The 23,944-nt window shown below is 37.5% G+C and overlaps 1 protein-coding gene across 2 annotated transcripts in view; it reads left to right on the forward strand.

The window, feature by feature from the left end:
* The window catches only part of CENPC (centromere protein C), a 107,046-nt gene that overhangs the window by 36,121 nt on the left and 46,981 nt on the right, over positions 1-23,944 (forward strand). For both annotated transcript variants that reach the window (XM_010595705.3, XM_064285755.1), the window contains exons 6-10: positions 4,951-5,236; positions 6,203-6,391; positions 7,706-8,217; positions 16,959-17,153; positions 23,120-23,411. In XM_010595705.3, the coding sequence (XP_010594007.2) occupies positions 4,951-5,236; positions 6,203-6,391; positions 7,706-8,217; positions 16,959-17,153; positions 23,120-23,411 (1,474 nt within the window). The remainder of the gene's footprint in view (positions 1-4,950; positions 5,237-6,202; positions 6,392-7,705; positions 8,218-16,958; positions 17,154-23,119; positions 23,412-23,944) is intronic.

Raw genomic sequence — 23,944 nt, forward strand, 5'->3', positions numbered from 1 at the left:
CCTGGAGAAGAACATCATGCTTGGTAAAGTGAGGTTCAGCAAGAAAGAGGAAGACCCTCAAGGAGATGGGTTGACACAGTGGATGAAACAATGGGTTCAAGCATGAAAACAATTGTTAGGGTGGTGCAGGACTGGGCAGTGTTTCATTCTGTCATATATAGGGTCACTATGAGTCGAACTAACTTGACGACCTCACACAACAACAACATTCCTATTTTATTGAGAATTTTTTTAGCAGGAATGGGTGTTGGACTTTATGAAATGTGTTTTCTGTGTCAGTTGAGATGATCATGTTTTCCTTGTTCTATTTATGTGGTAGATTATGTTAGTTGATTTTCTAATGTTGAACCGTTCTTACATACCTGGTAAAAGTTTTTAATTTTTGTGAGGTTCTATTTATTTTTTTGTCTTTCGCTGTTTGTACTTTTGTTAATATATTAAACAAGAACGAACAAATCTGTTTTGGAAGAAGTAAACCAGAATGCTCCCTAGAAGCAAGGATGGCGAGACTCTGTTTCACAGACTTTGGACATGTTATCAGGAGGAATCAGTCCCTGGGGAAGGACATCATGATTGGTAAAGTAGAGGGTCAGCAAAAAAGAGGAAGACCCTCAATGAAATGGATTGACACAGTGGCTGCGACAATAAGTTCAAGCATAACAATGATTGTGAAGATGGTGCAGGACAGGTTGTTTTGTTCTGTTGTACATAGGCACCGACTCTATAGCACCTAACAACAACAGAAAATATTTGTGAAACACCTATCTAATAATGAACTAGTACCCAAAACATTCCAAGAACTCTTAAAACTCAGTAAAAAAGCATGAAAACCAATTTAAAAGTATGCAAAGATCTGAATGGACTACTCATCAAAGCAGATGTACAAAGGGCGAATAAACATTAAAAGATGCTCAGCATCATTTGTCTTTAGGGAATTTTAAAACAAAAATAAGATGCCAGTATACACCTATAAGGATGGCTAATATCCCCCCCTAGAATGGTTCTTTTTATGACTGCTATTTCTTTGAGGGTTTCTTTTTTTTTTCCCCTATTGCTTCAAGAGAATTTGTAATTGATTGCTAAAGCATTTTTATAAAAATGCGTTAAAATCCCTGTCAGGTATTTCCAGCATCTGGTTAATCTCAGTATTGGTGTCTATTGAATCATATTTTTCTATTCAGATTGTAGTTTTCTGTATTTTGGTATAAGGAATGGTTTCAGTTGTATCCTGGACATTTTGGTTGCTATACTAGGAAACACTTGCTCTTATTTAAATATTCTTTTATAGGAGGTCATTTCTCTGTTTTTGCTTTAATGTGTAGGTTCTGGGTTCCTTTTGTGGGTTTTGTTTCCAGTGACAGTTTAGTTTTCAGAGTCATTGCAGTGGTATTTTGGCCTGCTTCATTTTCTGATGCCACTGGAGTTCCAGCTCAGTTCTTGGCTTGTGCCAGCTCGGGTGTTTGGAAAGTGTTTCCCTGACCTGCCTGATGTTCTTGGTCATCTTATGCAGGGGCTGGGGTCAGAAGCTGCTGGGCCTAGGTCTCCTTATGCCACTGGGTAGTAGACAAGAGTGATGCAGGCCTCCTGATTCTGTCCCTTCTGTGGAACAGATTGTTCACTGGTGCCCTGGTTGTGAAATGGGAGCTGGGATGGCCTGGGATGTCACTGCTGCTGGTGGATCAAAATGTCATCTTGGCCTGTAAAACGAGCTGGGAAAGTCAGAGACTTCACTACCGCTGGTAGTTTGGACTGCCTGCTATCCTTGATTATAGAGTAGGCAGGGACTATGTTGGCCTAGGGCTTTACTTCTCTGCTGCTGCTTGTCTGTAGGACTTGCGAAGCAAGGGCTGGAATGGCCCAGGGATTCACTAGTCTGACACTGCAGGTGGATTAGAATACCCGCTGGCCTGTGTTGTAGAGCTGGGGTTGAGGCTCTGCACTAGGTCTCTGTTGAGTTTCTCTTCTCTAGATCCTTTGGCCAGAGAGTGCAGGCTTTTCTTGTGTATGTGTGTGTTCCCTCTATGCCTGTTGCTGTTGGTTCTGGGTTGCAGGCCTCTCTGGTGACCTATGAGAGGGTATATGGGAGAATAAAAAAAAGCCCATGGGACTCGCCACATTTTCGTTCCTGAAGTCTCAGGTTCCTAGCCCATCTGCCTTCTTCCTTCCAGTTTTCAGAGACCAGTTATCATTGATGGATAATTTCTAGGGCACATAGTTGTGTTTAGAGGGGATAAGCTGAGGAAAATGAGTTTATGCCATCTTGTTCCAGAACCACAAACTCTTTTTTGGTTTCATTTAAATTTTTAATCTTTGCTTTTTAAGAGTATGAATATTATCCAGCTAGTCTGTATTTCTTTGATGTTCAAAGGTTAGGGCTGTTGGTGTTATGTAATCTTGAGTAGATATCGACTCATAGTGACCCTATGTACAACCAAACAAAACACTGCCCAGTCCTGCACCGTCCTCACAGTCATTGTTATGCTTGAGCCCATTGTTGCAGCCACTGTGTCAGCCCATCTGTTAAGGGTCTTCCTCTTTTTAGATGATCTTCCACTTTACCCAGCATGATGTCCTTCTCCAGGGACTGGTCCCTCCTGATAACATGTCCAAAGTATGTGAGACTGGGTCTCGCCATCCTCACTTCTAAGGACTACTCTGGCTGTGTTTCCAAGACAAATTTGTTTATTCTTCTGGCAGCCCATGGTATATATTCAGTATTCTTTGCCAACACCATAACTCAAGTGCATCAATTCTTCGATTTTCCTTATTCATTGTCCAGCTTTTGCATGTATATGAGGTGACTGAAAATACCATGGCTTGGGTCAGGCGCACCTTAGTCCTCAAAGGGACATCTTAGCTTTTTAACACTTTGAAAAGGTCTTTTGCATCGGATTCCCCCAATGTAATATGTTGTTTGATTTCTTGACGGCTGCTTTCATGGACGATGATTGTGGCTACAGTAAAATGAAATCCTTGACAACTTCAGTATTTTCTCCGTCCATCATGATGCTGCTTATAGGTCTAGTTTTGAGAATTTTTGTTTTCTTTATGTTGAAGTGTAATCCACACTGAAGGCTGTGGTCTGTGATCTTCATCAGTAAGTGCTTCAAGTCCATTTCACTTTTAGCAAGCAAGGTTGCATCATCGACATAGCGTAGGTCATTAATGAGTCTTCTTTTAATCCTGATGCCACCACATTCTTCTTCATATAGTCCAGCTTCTTGGATTATTTGCTCAACGTATAGATTACATAAGTATAGTGAAAGGATACAACCCTGATGCACACCTATCTTAACTTTAAACCACACTGTATCCTCTTATTCTGTTTGAACAACTGCCTATTGGTCTATGTACAGGTTCCACGGGAGCACAATTAAGTATTCTGGAATTCCCATTCTTCACAATGTTATGAACTGGTCTTCAGTAGGTGTATGAATATTATCCTACCACTGACAACATTGTACTTCAGGATAGATTTTGAAATGTTCTTTTGACAATGAATGCAATGCCATTCCTCTTCAATTTGTCATTCCCAGCATAGTAGACCATATGATTGTCTAATTCAAAATGGCCAATAACTAGTCCATTTCAGCCCACAAATGCCTAGGAAATGTTTATGCATTCCATTTCATTTTTGACAGTTTCCAATTTTCCTAGATTCATACTTGGTACAGTCCATTTTCCGATTATTAATGGATGTTTGCAGCTGCATCTTCTCATTTTGAGTCATGCCACATCAGCAATGGAAGGTCCTGAAAGCTCTACTCCATCCGCTTTATTAAGATTGACTATAGCTTGAGGAGGCAGCTCTTCCCAGTTGTATTTTGAGTGCCTTCCAACTGAGTGGCTCATCTTTTGGCACTATATCAGCCAGTGTTCCGCTGCTATTCATAAGGTTTTCACTGGCCAGTTTTTTCAAAAGTAGATTGCCAGGTCCTTCTTCATAGTCTCTGTCTGGGAGCTCCAATGAAACCTGTCTACCATGGGTGATACTACTGGTATTTGAAATGCTGGTGGCATGTCTACTAGTATCAGAGTAACACGCAAGCCACCACAGTACCACGGAGTGACAGACAAGTCGTGGATGTCCAAAGTAAGTGAGACAGTCTCACCATCCTCACTTCTAAGAATCATTCTGGGTGTTCTTCTAAGATGGATGAATCATTACCTGGTCCTGTGCAATCTTCACTGTCATTGGTATGCTTGAGTCTATTGTTATAGTTACTTTGTATTTTGAGTGCATTCCAACTAGGGAGCTTATCTTGCAGCACTATACCAGACAGTATTCTTTTGTGATCCATAGAAAATTTATTGTTAATTTTCCAAAGTAGGCCACCAGGCTGTTCCTCCTGATCTGTCTTACTCTGGAAGCTCCACTGAAACCTGTCCATCGTGGGTGACCCTGCTGGTATTTGAAATACCAGGCATAGCTTCTAGCATCACAGCAATACACAGGCTACCACAGTACGATAAACTGACAGACGAGTGGTGGATTTATTATCTTTATATGCATATCTGTGATGTCTATATATGTATGAACATGTATAAATATATGCCCTATCTTATTTTTAGCCTAAAGAAAGAATTACGTAGTTTCTCTAGGTCATTTCATTACTTCATAGTAACCACTTCATTACTAGCTGCATATATATTTTATTCACATCTCAAGACTATATCAGTAAAGTTGTGAATTTTCTATGTCTGAAGATTTCTGTCATTTCACACCTTCAGATATATGGACCAAATACATGCCTCATTTGTTTAATTTCATAAATTAGAATTTTCAAAATTATCTATGTATTTTAATTATAAATCCTTGATTCTAACCTTAATGACCTATGAATCATCTAAAGGTTACTTTTATTTAAATTATTGTTACATTTTAAAAAAGCACATTTGATTCTAATATTATTTTTAGTTGACAACTGTCTTTATATAATTTTATTCTAGTTCAGGCCCCTGAAGTTCATCAGAAAACTCCGGCAACTGATGTTGGTTCTGAAAATACGACTGACTTGAAAAATGTGTCAAGTAGAAAACAAAATGACCATCACAATGAAGTTGATGAAGAATTTTATATATCTGTTGGTTCGTCTTCTGTTGTTTTGGACGCAAAGGCGTCTTTATCACAAAATGCTATTCCATCTATTGCCCAAAAGAAAGAGACTTACACTTCTGAAAACTCACTAAATGTGCTGTCTTCAAGTACAGAGATTTCTTGTAAAACCAAAAAAAGGTAACCTTGTATTTAAATAATATTAATCCTATTTTAAAATTTTAATCTTTTATACTTAAGAGTGGATAATTCAGGCTTTTAATGTAGTTTCATAGTAAGGATTAAGGAATATTAAGATGTTATGAGAAGACTGTAGTAGGCATTTGGTATATATTCAGTTCATATTTAATAAGGCCTTAAACAGTACTTCAGAGAAGTTGGAAGGTAAAATTTTCTATAGACCATGGAAAAATGTGTTTTCTTTCTGATAATAAGTTTGTAATAACTTGCTAAGAGAAATAATTTATACTTCCTGTATGTTATTTGTAATTGCACAAGTAGGTGTGTATCAGGTCATTTCTAGAATAGCAAAGCATCAGTATTATTGAGGATGAGTTGTGGTAAACTATTAAATCCAGGTCCATTTCTTGGAGTTTTCCCTTTGAATCTGCAGGACACTGAGTAGATCTTTCAAGATTCGATTCTTTACTATTAGGACTTTGCTGAAATGAATGTAATTTCTATCTAGAGTTTTGTCTGATTCTGGGGATATTAAGCATACTCAAGGACTTTGCTGTTCAAAGTGGGGTCTGCTGCTAAGGATTAAAAGCAGTGGTGTTTTCTGGGACTTGGTATGCAGAATCTCAAACCTTATCCTAGGCTACTGAATCAGAAGCTACATTTGAATGATGTTCTATAGATGTTTCAAATTCACACTAAATGTTTGAAAACTAGTGCTTTATGCTACAGGTTTACTTGGGAGTATAATTTAACTGTTCTTTTCTATTTTATTTCTTTCTGTTGACAAATTCATACTATTTTTTCCTGAGCATTTTACCTTGTATGTTTTGTGTAAGAGTTTACAAATTGGTGAATTAAGTAAGTGGTCTTGACAGTGTTACCCTAAGGGAGTTTAGGAAGACTTAGAACTCAGCAAACACTGTGAAAGCATTCAGCTTGACTTCCTTTCAACCTTTTAATATATAGGTTAAACTTTGAAGATATTTCGAAGAAAGTAGAAATAGAGGATAAAGTATTAGAAGGACCACAAGGGAAGAAAGCGTCAGGAACACCTCAGAAAAGAACCCAAGATTCAGAATATGAAATTCAACCAAAAGCTAAAAAGAGTTTTTCGATATTGTTTTTAGAAACTGTAAAAAGGAAAACTGAATCCAGGTAAGTTATTAAGAAACTATCCTTTGAGATCTTTTTCTTTCAAAATCTGTGAACAGTATCTAAGAATTCTTAATACTGCTATTTAACTTAGAAATTAACCTTTTAATGGACCACAAATAAGACAGTTGAGTTGGTGGTGAAATTTTGCCTGATTAGTAGGGAGTGTTTAATTTCTTGCCAGTGATTCACCCCAAAAGTTACCCTTCAACAGCTACTAGGAGTCCCTGGGAGTTGCAGCCAGTTAATGCACTTGGTTGTTAACCTGAAGGTTAAAGTTCACCTAGAGACACCTTGGAAGAAAGACCCGGCAATCTAAAAATCAGCCTTTGAAAACACTATGGAGCTCAGTTTTACTCTGACACATGGAGTTGCCATGAGTCAGAATAGACTCAACGGCAACTTTTTTTTTTTTTAATGAGAACTAAGTTAGGTTGAAAGAAAATCAGCTTATTCCGTTTAGGCTCGTCAACACTTCTGAGTTTGTATGGCATCAAAGAGTGAAGACAATAGTATTTAGAGATAGAATTATGTCAGGGTGACCGAATTTTACTGTTAAAGGTTTTGAGTCTTTTTTCTGTTTCTTCTGATCGTGCCAGAAGTGGATAGTTACGGAATAAACTTTAACATATTATTGCCTACTTAAAAACCTCTAGGGTCACTATGAGTTGGAATGGACTCGATGGCACTAGGTTTTTTTTTTTAGTGGTTCTACAGTGTCTGTGTAGTGATTCTCAGCCATGACTGCACATTAACATTACCTAGGATTTTAGGATTAGTGGCTGTCAGGGTCGAGAACCACTGGTCTATGGAAGAAGCTAGATTTTTCAGCTAGTGGAGCCCTGATGGCACAGTGGTTAAGTGCTCGGATGCTAGCCAAAAAGTTGGTGGTTTGAACCCACTGGCCACTCCATGGGAGAAAGATGAAGTAGTCGGCTTCCATTAAGATTTACAGCCTTAGAAACCCTATGGGGCAGCTCTATAGGATTCCTATGAGTCAAAATTGACTCGATGGCAATGAGCTGGGTTTTTTTTTTTTTTCAAAAATTTTTTTAAGAGTTTCACCCTACCTATTCAACTATTTCTACTGATTTGATCATATTTGTTCTTGTGACCAAACATTATAGAAATGCAAAGGAGGGAAAAAATTTTAAGAGTAACAGAAAATTGAGAAGACATTTGAACTGTTCTTTAAAAGATATGCAGATTATTTTTATTTCCTATGTAGATTATTTAATTTCTTCACTAAGCAAATGTAAACACTTCTTCTTGTTCTTTTTTGTAAGCTATTTTGTTTATTGTAATATACTCTTTTAGTCCTGTCATTAGGCATGTAGCAACTGATCCACCTCATTCTTCTCCAAATGACGTGAAGTTGTTAGAGGATGAATTTATAATCGATGAATCAGACATAAGTTTTGGCAATCAGTCTTTGATTAAGATACCAAGAAATGTTAAGCCTCCAAAACAACGTACAATATCCCCTGTTGAGAGCACTGTAGTCCTACAAGGAAAGAAGTCAAGAGAAAAACATCACAATGTCACATTGACAAGTGATAAAAATTCACATAAAGCTCACCCAGTAGAGAAACCTCAACCCTTTGAAGGAAAAAAACTTGGTAAATCTTGTGCTTCAGCATCTGAAATGGAGAATAATTGTAAATCTACAAAAGATGCATTATATTCTGAGAATGCAGAAAAGCCATCTGAAAATAAAGGGACTATAAAACAAAATAGGAGAAGAAAAGTCAAGGCCAAAGTAGTTGAAGAACATCTTGATATGGAGCAACCTAAAGATAAAAATATAAATACGTCTTTTACTGTCCAAGGTAAGTTACAAAGAAATTCAGACAAAAATACGGAAGTGTGTGAAGAGATGAGAAATGACCATATTTCCCCCAAACAGAGTAAGTATTTATATTAAATATAACTATAAACATTTTTCCACCACTCTACCTTTCTGTAATATCCCTGTTAAGCTTTGGGAAGTAGGCAGAGTAACCCAAGTCTACTCAGAGCCTCAAAAGCTTACAGGCTCCTTTCTACAATCTCTTTAGCTTATCTTACATCTAATTTAATTCCAACACTCTTGGTTTTTGTTTAACTCCCGAGGTGGCAGCAAAGGGGAAAGGCTAGTAAACGAGTTACTTATCAGAAGACTTATAAAACACAATTATATATTCTTGAAGTTTATTAAAATATAAATTTGGCAGGGTGGAGGGAGCCAGAATAGTTTGGGGGCTATTTCTTATAGAGATAAAAATCCATACTCTGCTATTTCATTATTCACTGATTTGTCTAATAATCATTAAACACCAGAAACTGCATTAGGCATGGTTACAGAGATTACTAAGACACAATTTCCACTGTTAAAAAGATCAGTCTGGTGGTATATATACACCAACAGATAACTTACAGATATGCTCAGGATAATAATGGAAGCGCAGAGAAGAATTATCTAACTAGCACCTCAAACAACTTTCTTCATGTGTTTTTTCCTAAAAAAACATTTAGATAAATCAAAATTTTTTACCTTCAAATTTTGTAAATTCATATTCTGCTTAATAATAAAAAAAGAAACTTCTCATAAGGGAACTGTCACTCCCAATTTAGTCATATTCTTTATCTTGTCTTTTCATAAAAAGACCAGCTGCTGATTAGAAACTGAGGAAGCATAAAAGTAAAGATGATTCCAATAAAAAGAATATGGGATATGGCAGACATTTACAAAAGAAGTGGTGGCTTTTTTCCCTTCTATTTTACTTTATTTACTTTCTTATTGTGCTTTAAGTGAAAGTTTACAGCTGAAGTTAGTTTCTCATATAAAAACTTATACACATGTTGGTATGTTACTCTAGTTGCTCTCTCTCTAATGTGACAGCACAATCCTTTCCACCCCAGATTTCCCATGTCCATTTAACCAGCTCCTGTCCCTTTCTGCCTTCTCATCTCGTCTGTGGACAGGAGCTGCCCATTTAGTCTCATGTATCTACTTGAACTAAGAAGCACACTCTTCACAAGTATCACTTATATCTTATACTCCAGTCTAATCTTTGTCTAAAGAGTTGGCTTTAGAAAGGTTTCAGTTCTGGGCTAACAGAGAGTCTGGAGGCAAGGTCTTCCAGGGTTCCTCCAGCCTCAGTCAGACCATTAAATGTGTTCTTTTTACAAGAATTTTAGGTCTGCACTGCACTTTTCTCCTGCTTCATCAGGGGCTCTCTGTTGTGTTCCTAGTCAGGACCTTCACTGGTGGTAGCTGGGTACCATCTAGTTCTTCTGGTCTCAGGCTGATGAAGTCTCTGGTTTATGTGGTCCTCTCTGTCTCTTGGGCTAATGTTTCCCTTGTGTCTTTGGTGTTCTTCATTCTCCTTTGCTCCAGGTGGGTTGGGACCAATTGATGCATCTTAGATGGCCACTTCCTAGCTTTTGAGACCCCAGATGACACCAAAGTGGGATGCAGAATGTTTTCTTAGTAAACTTTGTTATGCCAGTTGATCTAGATGTCCCCTGAAACCGTGGTCCCCAGATCCCTGCCCCTGCTCCTTCTCCCTTGAAGTATTTGGTTTTGTTCAAGAAACTTCTTAGCTTTTGATTTAGTCCGCTTGTGCTGACTTCCCATGTATTGTGTGTTGTCCTTCCCTTCACCTAAAATAATTCTTGTCTACTACCTAGTTAGTGAATACCCCTTTCCACTCTCAAAGAATGTTTTCTTCTGTGTTTAAACCTTTTGTTGAGTTCTTATAATAGTGATGTCATACAATATTTGTCCTTTTGCAACTGACTAATTTCGCTCAGCATAATGCCGTCCATATTCGTCCATGTTGTGAGATGTTTCTTGCATTCATCTTTGTTCTTTATTGTTGTGTAGTATGCCATTGTGTGAATATACCGTAATTTGTGTATCCATCCATCCATCGATGGGCACCTAGGTCGTTTGTATCTTTTTGCTGTTGTAAACAGTGGTGCAGTGAACATGGGTGAGCATATATCTATTAGTGTGAGGGCTCTTATTTTTCTAGGATATACTCTTAAGGGGTGGAATTGCTGGATCATGGTGAATTATTTTTTTGATATGTTGTTAAATTCTATTGGCTAGAATTTTGTTGAAGATTTTTGCATCTATGTTCATGAGGGACATTGTTTTGTAATTTTCTTTTTTTGTGGTGTCTTTACCTGGTTTTAGTATCAGGGTTATGCTGGCTTCATAGAATAAGTTTGGGAGTATTCCATTGTTTTCTCCGCTCTGAAATACCTTTAGTAGTAGTGGTGTTAACCCTTCTCTGAAAGTTTGGTACATTTCTCCAGTGAAGCCATCAGGGCCAGGACTTTTTTTCTTGGGAGTTTTAAAATTACCTTTTCAATCTCTTCTTCTGTTACAGGTTTATTTAGTTGTTCTACTTCTGTTTGTGATAGTTTGGGCAGGTAGTGTGTTTCTAGAAATTTGTCCATTTCCTCTAGGTTTTCAAATTTGTTGGAGTGTAATTTTTCATAGTATTCTGTTATGATTCTTTTAATTTCAGTTGGGTTTTTGTGATATCGCCCATCTCATTTTGTATTTGGGTTATTTGCTTCCTCTCCTGGTTTTCTTTTGTCAGTTTGGCCAGTAGTTTTTTCGATTTTGTTGATCTTTTCTAAGAACCAGCTTTTGGTCTTGTTAATTCTCTCAATTGTTTTTCTATTCTCTATTTCATTTAATTCTGCTCCAATTTTCATTATTTGCTTTCTTCTGGTGCCCAAGGGCTTCTTTTGCTGCTCTCTTTTTGTTCAAGTTGTACGGTTAATTTTTTGATTTTAGCCTTTTCTCCCTTTTGGATGTGTGCATTTATTGGTATAAATTAACTTCTGAGTGCTGCTTTTGCTGTGTCCCAAAGGTTCTGGTAGGATGTGTTTTCATTCTCATTGGATTCTATGGCTTTCTTTATTCCATCTTTTATTTCTTCTATAACCCATAGTTTTTGAGCAATGTGTTGTTCAGTGTCCATGTTTTTTTTCCCCCCCCCTTGCCTTTTCTGTCATTGATTTCTACTTTTCTGGCTTTACGGTCAGAAAAGATGCTTTGTACTATTTCAGTGCTTTGGATTCTGTTAAGGCTTGCTTTATGGCCTAATTTGTGGTCTGTCTGTTCTGGAGAATGTTCCATGTGCATTGGAAAAGAAAATATGTTTGGTTGATGTTGGGTGGGGTGTTCCGTACACATGCATGTGATCAGGTTCATTGATCGTAGCATTTAGATGTTCCGTATCTTTATGTAGCTTCTTTCTGGATGTTCTTTCACTGAAAGTGGTGTTGAAGTCTCATACTATTATTGTGGAGCTGTCTGTTTCTCTTTTCAATGCTGTTTGTTTTATGTAATTTGGAGCCCTGTTGGGTGCATAAATATTTATTATGGTTATGTCCTCTTGGTGTATTGACCTTTTAATCATTATAGAATGTCCTTCCTTATCCTTTGTGGTGAATTTTAAAGTCTATTTTGTCAGAGATTAATATTGCCATTCCTGCTCTTTTTTGATTGTTATTTGCTTGATATACATGTTTTTCCATCCTTTGAGTTTTAGTTTGTGTCATTAAGTCTAAGGTTTGTCTCTTGCGGGCAACCTATAGATGGATCTGGTTTTTTTGTATCCATTCTGCCACTCTCTGTTTTTATTGGTGCTTTTAGTCCACATAATCAGTGTAATTATCAATACGTATGAGTTTAGTGCTGTCATTTTGATGTATTTTTGTGTGTGTGTGTGTGTGTGTTGTTGACAGTTCCACTTAATTTTCTATGGTGGGTCATTTTTTATTTTCTTTTCATCATTGTTGATTTTGTATTTGCTGAGTCTTTGTGTTTTTCCTGTTCTTTATTTTGATGTGTAGGATTGTTAATTTCCATTATGATTACCTTAATATTTACCCATATTTTTCTAAGTTTAAGCCAATTCTTATTTCTTAATATCGGCTCGACTTTCTCTCCATATGAAAGATCCTATGACTACATTTTTTAGTCCCTCTTTTTTGTTTCAATGTTGTCATCTTTTACATATTGACGTGTCTGTTTCCCTCTTTTCAGTGTTGTAGTTTCGATTTATTTTCGTGACTTCCATATCTGAGTTGTTATCTGGTTGCTCTGTCCTGTGCTTCAGTCTTCAGTTGTTATCTAATGTTACTGGTTTTCTAACCAGTAATTTCCTGTAATTTCGGTTTAGTTTTTACAAATTCCCTAAGCTTATGTTTATCTGAAAATGCCCTAATTTCACCATCATATTCGAGAGACAGTTTTGCTGAATATATAATTCTTGGCTGGCATTTTTTTTCATTCAAGGCTTTATATATGTCATCCCATTGCCTTCTTGCCTGCATAGCTTCTGCTGAGTATCCAAGCTTAGTCTTAGTTTTATTGACTCTCTTTTGTAGATGACTTTTCGTTTATCCCTTGCTCCTGTTGAAATTCTCTTTATCTTTGGTTTTGGCAAGTTTGGTTTTAGTATATCTTGGTGACTTTTTTGGGATCTTCCTTGTGTGGGGTTCGATGAGCTTCTTGGTTAGAAATCTTCTCATCTTTCACAATATCAGGGAAATTTTCTGCCAACAAATCTTCAACAATTCTTTCTGTATTTTCTGTTATTCCCCCCTGTTCTGGTACCCAGTGACTCGTAGGTTTTTCCTCTTGATAGAGCCCCACAAAATTCTTAGGATTTCTTCTTTTTTTAAATTCTTTTATATGAGTTTTCCTCAAATAATTTGATGTCAAATGTTTTATCTTCAATCTCACTCTTTCTGCCCTCCAGTGCCTCAATTCTGCTCCTCCGACTTTCTACTGAGTTGTCTAATTCTGAAATTTTATTGTCAATCTTTTGAATTTCTGATAGCTGTCTCTCTGTGGATTCTTGCAGCCTGTTAAGTTTGTCATTTTGTCATTATGCTCTTGTATAACCTTCTTAAGTTCCTGTATTGCTTTATCTGTGTCCTTGACTTGTTTTCCATTTTGCCTGATCTCCTTCCTGATCTCTTGAAGAGCTCTGTACATTAATGTTTTAAATTCTGCCTTCAGTAATTCAAAAAAATTCTCTTCCTCCAGAAGATTTCTTTGATTTGGATGCTTGCTGAAGCCATTGTGGTCTGCCTGTTTAGGTGATTTGATATGGCTTTTGTCTCCAAGCCATCAAAAAGTTATTATATTTATTCATTTTATGCTTGTTTAGTGTATCTTAGCTTCTTGTTTTGATATACCCAAATAGGCTAGTTGTGTGGTCTTGTTTGATTATTGGTGCCTTTGAAGTTCTCACATCCTGTCACCAGGTGGTTAGAGCTGTTACTAGGAAGGTAAGCCCAGTGGTCCATTTAGTTTTCTTGTATGGGTTTAGCTCTGGCATCCAGGTAGTCGGTCAAGTGTGTGGTTCTGTCTCTCACCTATTGTCCTAGATGGGCAGGGGTGATTGGAGTAACAGGTATCTGGCTGTAGTAGGTGGTCATGCACTGAGCACGGAGGGGAATGGCTGCCCCGAGTGTCTGGGAGGAAAGCATGTCCCTGTTCCCTGGAGCACCTAGGTTGGTGGGTTTTGTAGCTGGACTCTGAACACCCAGTGCTGTTGGCTGTAAAGACTGGGAAGCATCACTTATTCTTGGACCCCTGTCATGACTAACTAGGTGTCGTAGGTGGAGCCGCCAGTTCTCACGCCTCTGATGTGGGTAGGTGATGACCCTGCTTAATGAGCAGAGCAATGTCAGTGTCATGAATCTGCCACTCCACCTTATAGCTAATACAGTTGAAAATAGGCTTCAAGTATATACCTTGTTGTACTCTGCTAATGAGGATCTGCATTGTTGAAATGGGCCCACACAGGTCTGTGCAGGGGTGAAAGGCATTCAGAGTCCATGGACCCCTTATGCCTGGGCCTAGGCAAAGGGGCTGTGCCTGTGCTGAGTTCCTGGCTTTGGAGAGCTGGCAGATTATTTTTTCCTGTGTGTTAATTTGTTCTCTCTCCAAAGCCGAGAGAAGGGCTCAGGGCATGGAGGGGTCATACTTCCGGCCAAGGGGACATGGCAGTCACTGAAGCCAGCCCGGGACAGGTGTAGAGTGGGGAGGGGGCTGGTAAATGGGAGACAGGTTCTTCCCAAAAGGGGCCTTCTTTTATCCACACGGTAGGTTAGATGCATGTACTTATCTTGCTGTTTGAGTGCTGCTTTTCACTGGTTCTGGAGGCTTAAGTAGACTCTCTGCCGCCTGGTGTCTCCCGATGTGGAAAACGTGTCCCGAGAGCCACTGCTTAGCTCACTGCACATGCCAGCAGATCTAGTCTGCAGGGTGCTGGTTTCCACCGGGTCAGGTCTGGCAACTCCTTGTTGCTTCTGAATCGTGTCTCCCTCCTCCTCCCTGCCGCTTAGTCTGATTCCTCAATTTTGCCTTTGATGTTCAGGCCTCCTAGATTGTCACATATAATCAATTCACTTGTTTTTTTTGGGTCTTTGTTGTAAGAGGGATCACAGGAAGCATCTGACTACTGTGCCATCTTGGCACAACCCTTTTTCCTCTATTTTAAACTGAATTTCTCAAACTCACTAACAAAACTGAAGTCTGTCAATTATTATTTCAGGTGATATAATGTCTATATTGAATGCTAAAATAAATGAGTGATTAAGATTATTATATTAAAGTGCAACTTATATTTAAAAATGGTATCTTAAATATTTTGCTTTTGATACTGTTTTTGTGTATGTCAATATTATAATAAAATATGAATCATCTAGAGCCTTCAAGCACATATACAATTTGGGTCAAGAAAGTATTTTGATACACTAATACACTAAGTTTTCCCATTAAAATATCAAAAACATTTTCATTCATTTCAAAACTTCTTGGTGTATAACTGAAAGAATATGAGCTCCAAGGCAGGACAGATTCTGGACTAGGTGTTTTAAATCTGTTTTGAGTAGTATCTCCTTCCTTATAGGTTGTCAAGAAGGATTAAATTATATTACATACATAAAGTGCCTAATAGATTTGATAAATGTATTTTGTTCCATTAACTATTCTGGAGAGAATTCTTTCTGTAAGAATAACACCTTTTATCTCTATTACCTAAAAAGTGGCACAAAGAATATAACTTCGTCTTTTCTTCATGATTCAGTACCATCAATACAAAGCCCAGTCAGTATATTATGATGCCATAAGCAAGGCAGCTGTATGTCCAGGATTGCCTGGGACAATCCCAGTTTACACCTAAACATCCTCTCGCACTTTCAAAAGTATCCCAGTTTGGATGATAAATTATATAGTTGTAAAAATTCAGGTTTCATTTTAATTTAAGCACTAATGTCTGATAAGGGTAATATTCTGGTTTTCCTCCCTATTTTTTTGACTTCCTCCTGTGTGTTCTTTATTGATTAATTTTCCTTATATCCTCATAAATTTTGATTTCTTCCTTCCATATCCCCAAAACTTAATGGTTTTTCCTTTGTGGTTCCTTTACATTCACACCTTGGGGAAACTATTCCTTTGCTTTAGATGTCATCTCTGTGTGAGTTATTTCCCCAAATTCACCTTCTTAGAGAAAGCTCTGAGTATTCTCAGTCCTCATGGTTTCTCCTTTCTTGAACTTATTTTCTTTTTGTTCTGTATAGTTCAATATGTAATTATGTAATTCTATATAATGTATGCTTTATTAGTCTTACATTTCTTGATGCATCTCTATGTGAATGTTTCCTACTTGATATGATTTTAATTTTTTCTTTGAACCCCATAGAATCTATCTTTGTCTCAGATTTGTAATAAATTTTGTTTTCTTAATTTATTCAATGTGAAGAAGTTTTTCCAGTTTTGGTCTACTACCATTTAATGTTGTAAAGATATTTTTAAGAAGAAAATCTCAATTGTTAAACCCGTCTTGATAGTGTTGTCCCCTTTCAACGGCAATATTTGTATTGTAATGGCCTGTTTTCCCCCTTCTTTGTGGTTGCCAGTCACAAAAACTGGAATTTGTCTGTTCTATCAACTTTTTTCTTACCCGTCTTTGTAGTAACATAAAATTACTGTTGATACTGAACTTTTTCATTAGCTGTTCATTCCTTGCTGTATCCATTGTTTTCTGCTACTTTTTTTTTCAAATTTCTATTCACAGAAACAATCTTTTTTCTTCATAAAAATATCTTATTGAAAACTCAGTTTCAAGTCTCCTCTTTCCGAAATTAGTTTGACAAAAATAATCATTTCAAAACAGTAACTACTGTGTTTTTACTTGGGACATTGGTAAGTAAAAAGAATGAGCCATCTATTTTATTTTTACTGTTAGTTGCCATGAAGTTGATTCTTGCGCCTTTTTTTTTTTTTTTATTGGCTTAGGATCCTAGTAAATGATAGATAGGCAATGTGAAAAGTTTGGATTTAACTGACAGAAAGAAATCTAATTGAGAACATGTGGCTTTTTAAAAATAGAAATGAAATAAAAGCCTACAGGATAAATTTAAGGCATTCCTATAGTTGAGAGGGTTTTTTTTTCTTTTTTTAATGTTATTTTTAATCTATTATGGCTTTCTTAAAATTCGTTGGTTCAGTAGGTTGTGAATTGTTTTGTGGTCTTCTTTATTTTAGGAAAAAAGAAAAGTAGAACTCATGTTCCTATTAAAGAAAATCAGAAAAAAGTTAAGGAAAAATTAAAAAACAAGCGTTTTTCAAATCAGCCCAAGAAGGAGAGCCTTGTACCTGAGGAAGTGACTTTGACTGTCACAAAAAGTCGAAGAATCTCCAAGCCACCTTCTAATTGGTGGGAGGTAAAATCAGACCAGAGTAAGTATTTTTATTTAAATTATATTCATTGGGAGCTCCCAAGAAATTATTCTATAAGGAGGTATCTTTATGTTTGATTTATACTCCTGTTTCCTAGAGAAAATCTCATGAGGACAAAGTTAAATTGGGTCATTGATAGAAATACTAAATCATTTAATTAAAAAAGATATTCATTGAGGCCCTACCTTATACATTATTCTAAGTATGGGGATACATCTGTGGAAAAACAGAATCCAAAAACAAAGTCTCTACCATTGAGAGTTTACATTTTAGTGAGAGGTGACAAAAAAGATAGATATATAATGCCATTCAGTGATAGGTAATAAAGAAAATAAGACAGGTAAAGGCATAGAGAAGAGAAGGAGGAGATAGAGGTGAGAGTGAATGAGAGGATGGAGTGGGATACTGTTTTTATAAAAGACAGTCACAAAATAACATTATGATCTTTCAGAGCACATATATTAATAAAGTGATGCAGGGAGCCTTCCAAATAATTTGGAGTGGAGCATTCTAGGTTAAGGGAACAGTATCTATAAAGGTCATGATGGAACATGTTTGGCATGTTGAGGAGCATTAAGAAGGCCATTGTGGCTGGAAAGCTACTGGAAGGTTTTAAGCAATAAAATGACATAATTAACTCATCTTTTAAGAGAGTCTTACTGTTACTGTTACATGAAGAGAAAACTGGAGCTGGGCAAGAATGGAAGCATGGAGACTAGCGAGGAAGGCTGTTGGAGGGAAAAGGTGTCAGTGGCTTGGACCAAGTAATATTGAGAGCAGTGCAAAGTGATTGGATTCAGGATATATTTTGAATATATCCCACAGGAAGTACTGATGAATTGGGGTGAAAGAAAGGTAGAAATCCAGGGTGATGCGAAGGTTTTTGTTTTTGGTCTGAGTGAGTTAGAAGAATGGAGCTACCATTTACTTAAAGAAAGCTATAAGAGAAGCAGATTAGGGAAGGACATCAAGATTTCAGGTTTTGATAGGTTAATTTTGAGGTGTCTTTTAGATATCAGAGTTGGTATGTTGAGATGGTGTGATAAATGGTCTAAGGTAAGGGGAGAGATCTTGGAGGATGTATAATTAGGAAATTGTCAATATACAGATGAAATTTAAAGATTTGGGACTCCTTGAAGTCATCTAATAATAGACTGTAGCTAGAAAAGAAAAAAAGCCAAGGATTGAGGAGAGGAGTAATTGAAAGCTTGAAGAGAGAAGGAGAGGTGTGAAATAGTGGACTGAGAGGGTGAATTTGTCAGAAAACTTAATATTGTTTGAGTCCTGAGGGTCTTCTTGAAGCCTTTGGTTACAAATTTAAAGTGAGACCAGTATGCATATTTGTGTGTTTTTATGCAGATATTCCCAATCCATGAATGGGTGCAGAATAGGCAAGAGTTGGATTTAAACAAGGACAGAATTGTGCCAGGCGGTTTTAATAGAAAGAGGGGCAGGGGAGGTGAAGGTATGCATTGGAGTGATTATACTGATTATCATGGAATCTATCCTCGTAAAGAAGGAACTGGAAGAGGAGTTTGTATTGGAATGTTGGTAGAGTCAATGGATTGGCAGTCCCAGGGGGTCAAGAGTGTAGAAGAGAATCCCAGAGAAACTAAACTGGAGGTCAGATAGTGGAATGCTAGAAACTGTGAATTTGGATGTAGTGTAGTAATTGATCTCAGGCACAACTAGGGGAAGGAGAAGTTGTGGTGGGATAGAGGACAAGAGTATTAGAAGTTTGAATATTCAAATTATTAAAAATGGGGGCAGGTTAGTGCTGGAAACAAGTGTTAAAATCTTCAGTGAATGGAGGTAAGTGACCAGTATAATAGAGCTGGAGAGCTTAAAAAAAAAAACCTGCCTCGGGGTACCACCCTCAGAAATTCTGATGTAATTGGTCTTAGCCCAAGTAGCCCAGGCATTGGTGTTTTGTTTTTGTTTTTTTGCTTTTAAAAATGTTAAATTTTCCCATATAATTCTGTGTAGGCTGGTTCGAGGAACCACTAATGTAGTAGAAGGCTTTGAAGAGGTCAGGAAAGGGTTAGAGATAGAGTCAGATTAGGAGATCTTTAAGTTCTGTGAAGATGAGTCTGGTGTGAGAAATATTCTGGGAAGGTTGGATGTCTTGTGGCAAGTGAGGTAAGCCATATGGAAGCCGTTAATGGGATTTGACCTAATGGTCTCTGCTGGTGAGATGGATTATGAGCTCTGATTATAGCCTCCTTACTATGAGTCTCTTGGAAAATTTGTAGTGACAAGTGAAAGGAAAGGGGCAAAACAGTAGTGGTGCTCTCATCAGGGACAGAGAGAACACTACGGACCTTTAAGTTTTGCTGTGGGTGGTGTTGAGGAAAAGGCAGTTTTACTAAGAACACCTATAGTGCTGTGTACTTTGCCTACATTCTGGAGTTTTTTTTACCTCCTATATGGAAAGAGGAGTCCTGGTGGCACAGTGGATAAGAGCTTAGCTACTAACCAAAAGGTCGGCAGTTCAAATCCACTAGCCACTCCTTGGAAACCCAAGGGGGCAGTTTTACTCTGTTGTATAGTGTTGCTATAAGTCGCAATCAACTCAATGGCAGTGGGTATATGGAAAGCAGTGGATGTGGTCAGGAGAATGTTAATTCTGCTTTATGAGCGTCTTGGCTGTGAGGGATACAAAGATTCACAAGATGGGGTTCTTGTCACCAAGGAGTTTATATAATTCAGTTAGTTACAGTTTAGTTTATTACATATAAAAAGGTAAATAGTATGTGTCGAGATCCCTAAGACCATGCCCAGGTTTGGTGATTTGCTAAGAGGATTCTTGGGACTCAGCATACTGTTGGACTTAAATGTTTATGATTCATTACAGCAAAAGGATAAAAAGCAAAATCAGCAAAGAGACAAGTGCATGGAGTGAAGTCTGGAGGAAATCAGGCTCAAGCTTCCAATAGTCCTCTCCCAGTGGATTCACAATGGAGGCATTTAATTCCACTTGTGGAAATGATGTCTACCTAGGAAGCTCATTAGTCTCAGTGCCTAAGGTTTTTATTGGGAGCTAGGTTCTTTTGCCTAACAAGTGCTGAAATTCTAGACTCCTAGAAGGAAAGCAAGTGTTCAGCATAAACCATATTGTTTACACAAGTAGTTTAGGCACACTAAACCACTCTTATCAGTTGGAAATGAATGATGGGAACCTTTCTGAGATTCAAGTTCCCAAACACCAGCCAAGGACTAACTTTGCAAGCAGATGTTTCTAAGGATAGGCGTGTCTGTTAACTAGTTTCTACACAATATGAAATATTTACTGCTGTAGAAATTTTTTTTTTAAGAAAGTAATGATAAAAAGTGGATTGTTACATGATAAGGTAACATTTACATATGTACATACTGTTGACTGTAGGACATTTAGGGCAACACAGGTGAGAGACGCGTGTAAATACGTCAGTATATCTATATACGTGAATTACCGAATCATTGAGATCCTCAAGTGATAGCGCAGCAAGAAATATTTTTTTCTCCTGTAGCCCTTGGATTTTAGAGTTAGATCTGTGTTTGAATTACGCTTTCTCCACTTTGGGCAGATTTCTTTGCTCCATTTCCCAGCCTGTGACATGATCATCAATTCCTCTACCTCGTTTGAATTGTTAAAAGTATTAAATCAGATTGACTTAGTAGGTGGCAGATAGTATTGGAATGTTAACTAATATTATTTTTGCTCTGGAGAAATCACCTTTCTGACTCAGGCTCCCTAAAACTCTCTACTGTGGTGGGATGAGTGTGGAAATATATGGGTAAATAAAAATCAGGCAGAGTTTGGATAAGTGTGCTAGAGCTCTGACACTTACCAGACAGATTTAAGTAAGACTCCTGAAATAGATGTTGAGTTTCTGATCAAGTTGGGAGTCCCAAAAGTGGAGGGATGCTTATAGATTGTATAGTCCAAATTCCTTCATTTAATGGAAGAAGAAACTAAAGTTTGAAATCTGGAAAAGTGATATGACTTGCCTCCAAGATCATAGACCTTTGTGGTAATGCTGGAAAACAATTCAACCCAGGTTTTCTGATCCTTTAGCGGTTGTTTAATTCACCAACCAAGCTGTCTATAGCATACACGTGGCACTACTGCTCTTTCATATATACCAAGAAACGGTGAGTGCCTGCTATGAGCCAGGAATGGTGTTAGGCAGGGCTAAGACTAGGGTGAGGCAAGTGAGCCACCTAGAGTGGAAAATTTTAACCAAGTACTCACTCCCAGGGTTATATGCATTCTAGCTCAGTGTTACACCACTCTGAGAGTGCCTCTTTAAATCTTCCACCCTCGGTTCCTGTCTTGCCTTGGTCCGGTCCTGCCTCTGGTGTTAGGCATTGGGAATGTAAAGGTGAATAAAACACAAATCTTGGTCTCAAGGAGTTTTCACTCTGCTGGGGTAGAGAGATAAGCAAAGTCAAAATATATGATAAATATTATAAAAAGCGTGGAGAGAGCAACCTAACTTAGACTTGGGATTTCGGGAATACTATCTGAAGGATGAGTTAGGGGTTACCAAAGTGACCAGGTGAGGTGAGGAGGAAAGACAGAATGTTTCAAGCATAAGTAGCATGTGCAGAGATCCACGGCTGAGAGCTTAATTTTTTTTTTTAAAGCATGCCTCCAAATTACCTGGAAAGCTTGTTAAAACACAAATTACTGGGCCCTGCCCCCTTAGTTTCTGAGTCAGTAGGTCTGAAGTGAGGCCTAAGAATTTGTGTTTCTAACAAATTCCCAGATGCTGCTGATGTCGCTGGTCTACTGACCACACTTGGAAAACCACAGCTTTAGAGAAGCTGCAAATAGTTCAGTGCTGCAGGCTCTTTGTGATTTTGTTTTGTTTTGTTAGTTTGGAGTTGGGTTGTTGAGTTTGTGGTTAGTGAAATAAGCAAACTTTATATGTAGAAAGAAATTGACATTAAAAGGATTTGGGCTTAATTCTGAACCTATGGATAATAATTGAAAGATACTAAGTAGGGTTGTGGTGATCCAATTTGTGTTTTTCAAAGATAATTCTTGAAGCAATGTGAAGAATGGATTAAAGAACATCCAGGATAGAGAAAGGGAGATTAGTCAAGATGGTGTTTTAGTAATCCAGATAAGAAATGATGAGGGCGGGAATCTTGAATGATTTTTGCTTTAGACATGTGGGTAGATGGTTGTACTTTTCATTAAGAGGATTGGGTTTGGGGCAGAGTGGTAGGTGGATATTAAAGATATCAGCTATTGTTATTAGTTGCCTGCCATTGAGTTGGCTCCGACTCATAGTAACCTTAGGTATAACAGAATGAAACATTGCCTGGTCGTGTGCCATCTTCGTAATCATTGGTATGTTTGAGTCCCTTGTTTTGGCCACCGTTTCAATCCATCTCAGAGAGGACCTCCCTTGCTTTCACTGACTCTCCACTTTACCAACAGTGATGGCCTTTTCTAGTGACTGGTCTTTCCTAATGGTCGTGTCCAAAGTAAATGAACCCAATTATAGATAATGATTAAAGTCATGGGGTAGATAAGCCAGTTGCAGTCGGGTCAATCAGATTCATAGCGACCCTGTAGGACAGAGTAGATATGCCTCATGTGGTTTCCAAGCTGAGCTGTTAACCACTGTACCGCCAGAGCTCCATGGGATGGATAGGCTCCTCAAAGTAAGTATGTGGAGTGAGAAGCTGAAACTGAAACCTTGGGGAACACCAAGATCTTAAGGATAGCTAGAATAGTGGGGAAAGCCAGAGAGGGTGGTTTTGGAAGTTTATGATAAATTTAGAGTCTGTTATCTGTATCTATAAATTGAACTACTGCGTAGTTTAATAATTTAATTAGAATATAAATTTAGCCTATGAGATTAGTGTATGTGTAAGTATTTATGTGTAAATGTAGATAATATTGATATTCCAGTGAACCAGATAATCTGGACAGATGTTATACTAATTTAGGTTATCATTTAATCCTCCAGGTCCTGTTGGTAGCAATTCTTCTCTAATAAAAAATGAATTATCATTGCATCACAATAGCAGACAAAAACCTGCTGGAAAAAAAAATCAGTCATCTAAGAATATTAGGAAACAAACTACTCCATTTAAAAGGCAGAAGACAGCTACTCAAGGCAACTCAAGAGCACAGACATTTTTAAATGCTAAAGATTCTGGAGATATTATTGACCATGATGAAATTTCCAGTTCCAAGAATGAGCCATTGGAAAGTGATGAGGCAAGCCTGGCTAAGAAGAAAAATCTTGATTGTTCTGGGTAATGTCTGTTATGTATACAATATAGCTATCTTTGTTATAATGTGTGATAGTTTGTCTATGTTATTTAATCATTTATAGAGAGGCAGTATTAGCTGAAAGCCCCCTGTGTTCTGACAGAATTAATATTAAATCCAGGCTCTGACATTGACTCCCAAGGCGAATAGTACTCTGAACTTGTTTCCTTGTGTATTAAAGTAGAAAATAATATATAGCATATGGGATTATGAGTATTAAATTTAATAAGGTAAGATATATTCCTGGTATTTTCTTCCCTAGGATGATAATACTTAACACTTTTGAGTGTTTACTATGGTTCAAGTGTTTGTTAGATGCTTTCTATGAATTCTTATCAGTCTTAACAAGTATTAATTTTATGCATTCTTATTTTTGTTATAGAGTATTTAACAAATACTTAATATATATTTGTAGTTAGAAACTGTAAGGTGCTGGGGATATACTGAAATAAATTATATAGAGTGTCCCAAAATTTATTGTTGTCAGATGCCATCAAGTTGATTCTCACTCATAGCA

Source organism: Loxodonta africana, chromosome 5 (genome assembly GCF_030014295.1).
Source record: "Loxodonta africana isolate mLoxAfr1 chromosome 5, mLoxAfr1.hap2, whole genome shotgun sequence".
In the NCBI taxonomy this organism is placed as follows: domain Eukaryota; kingdom Metazoa; phylum Chordata; class Mammalia; order Proboscidea; family Elephantidae; genus Loxodonta; species Loxodonta africana.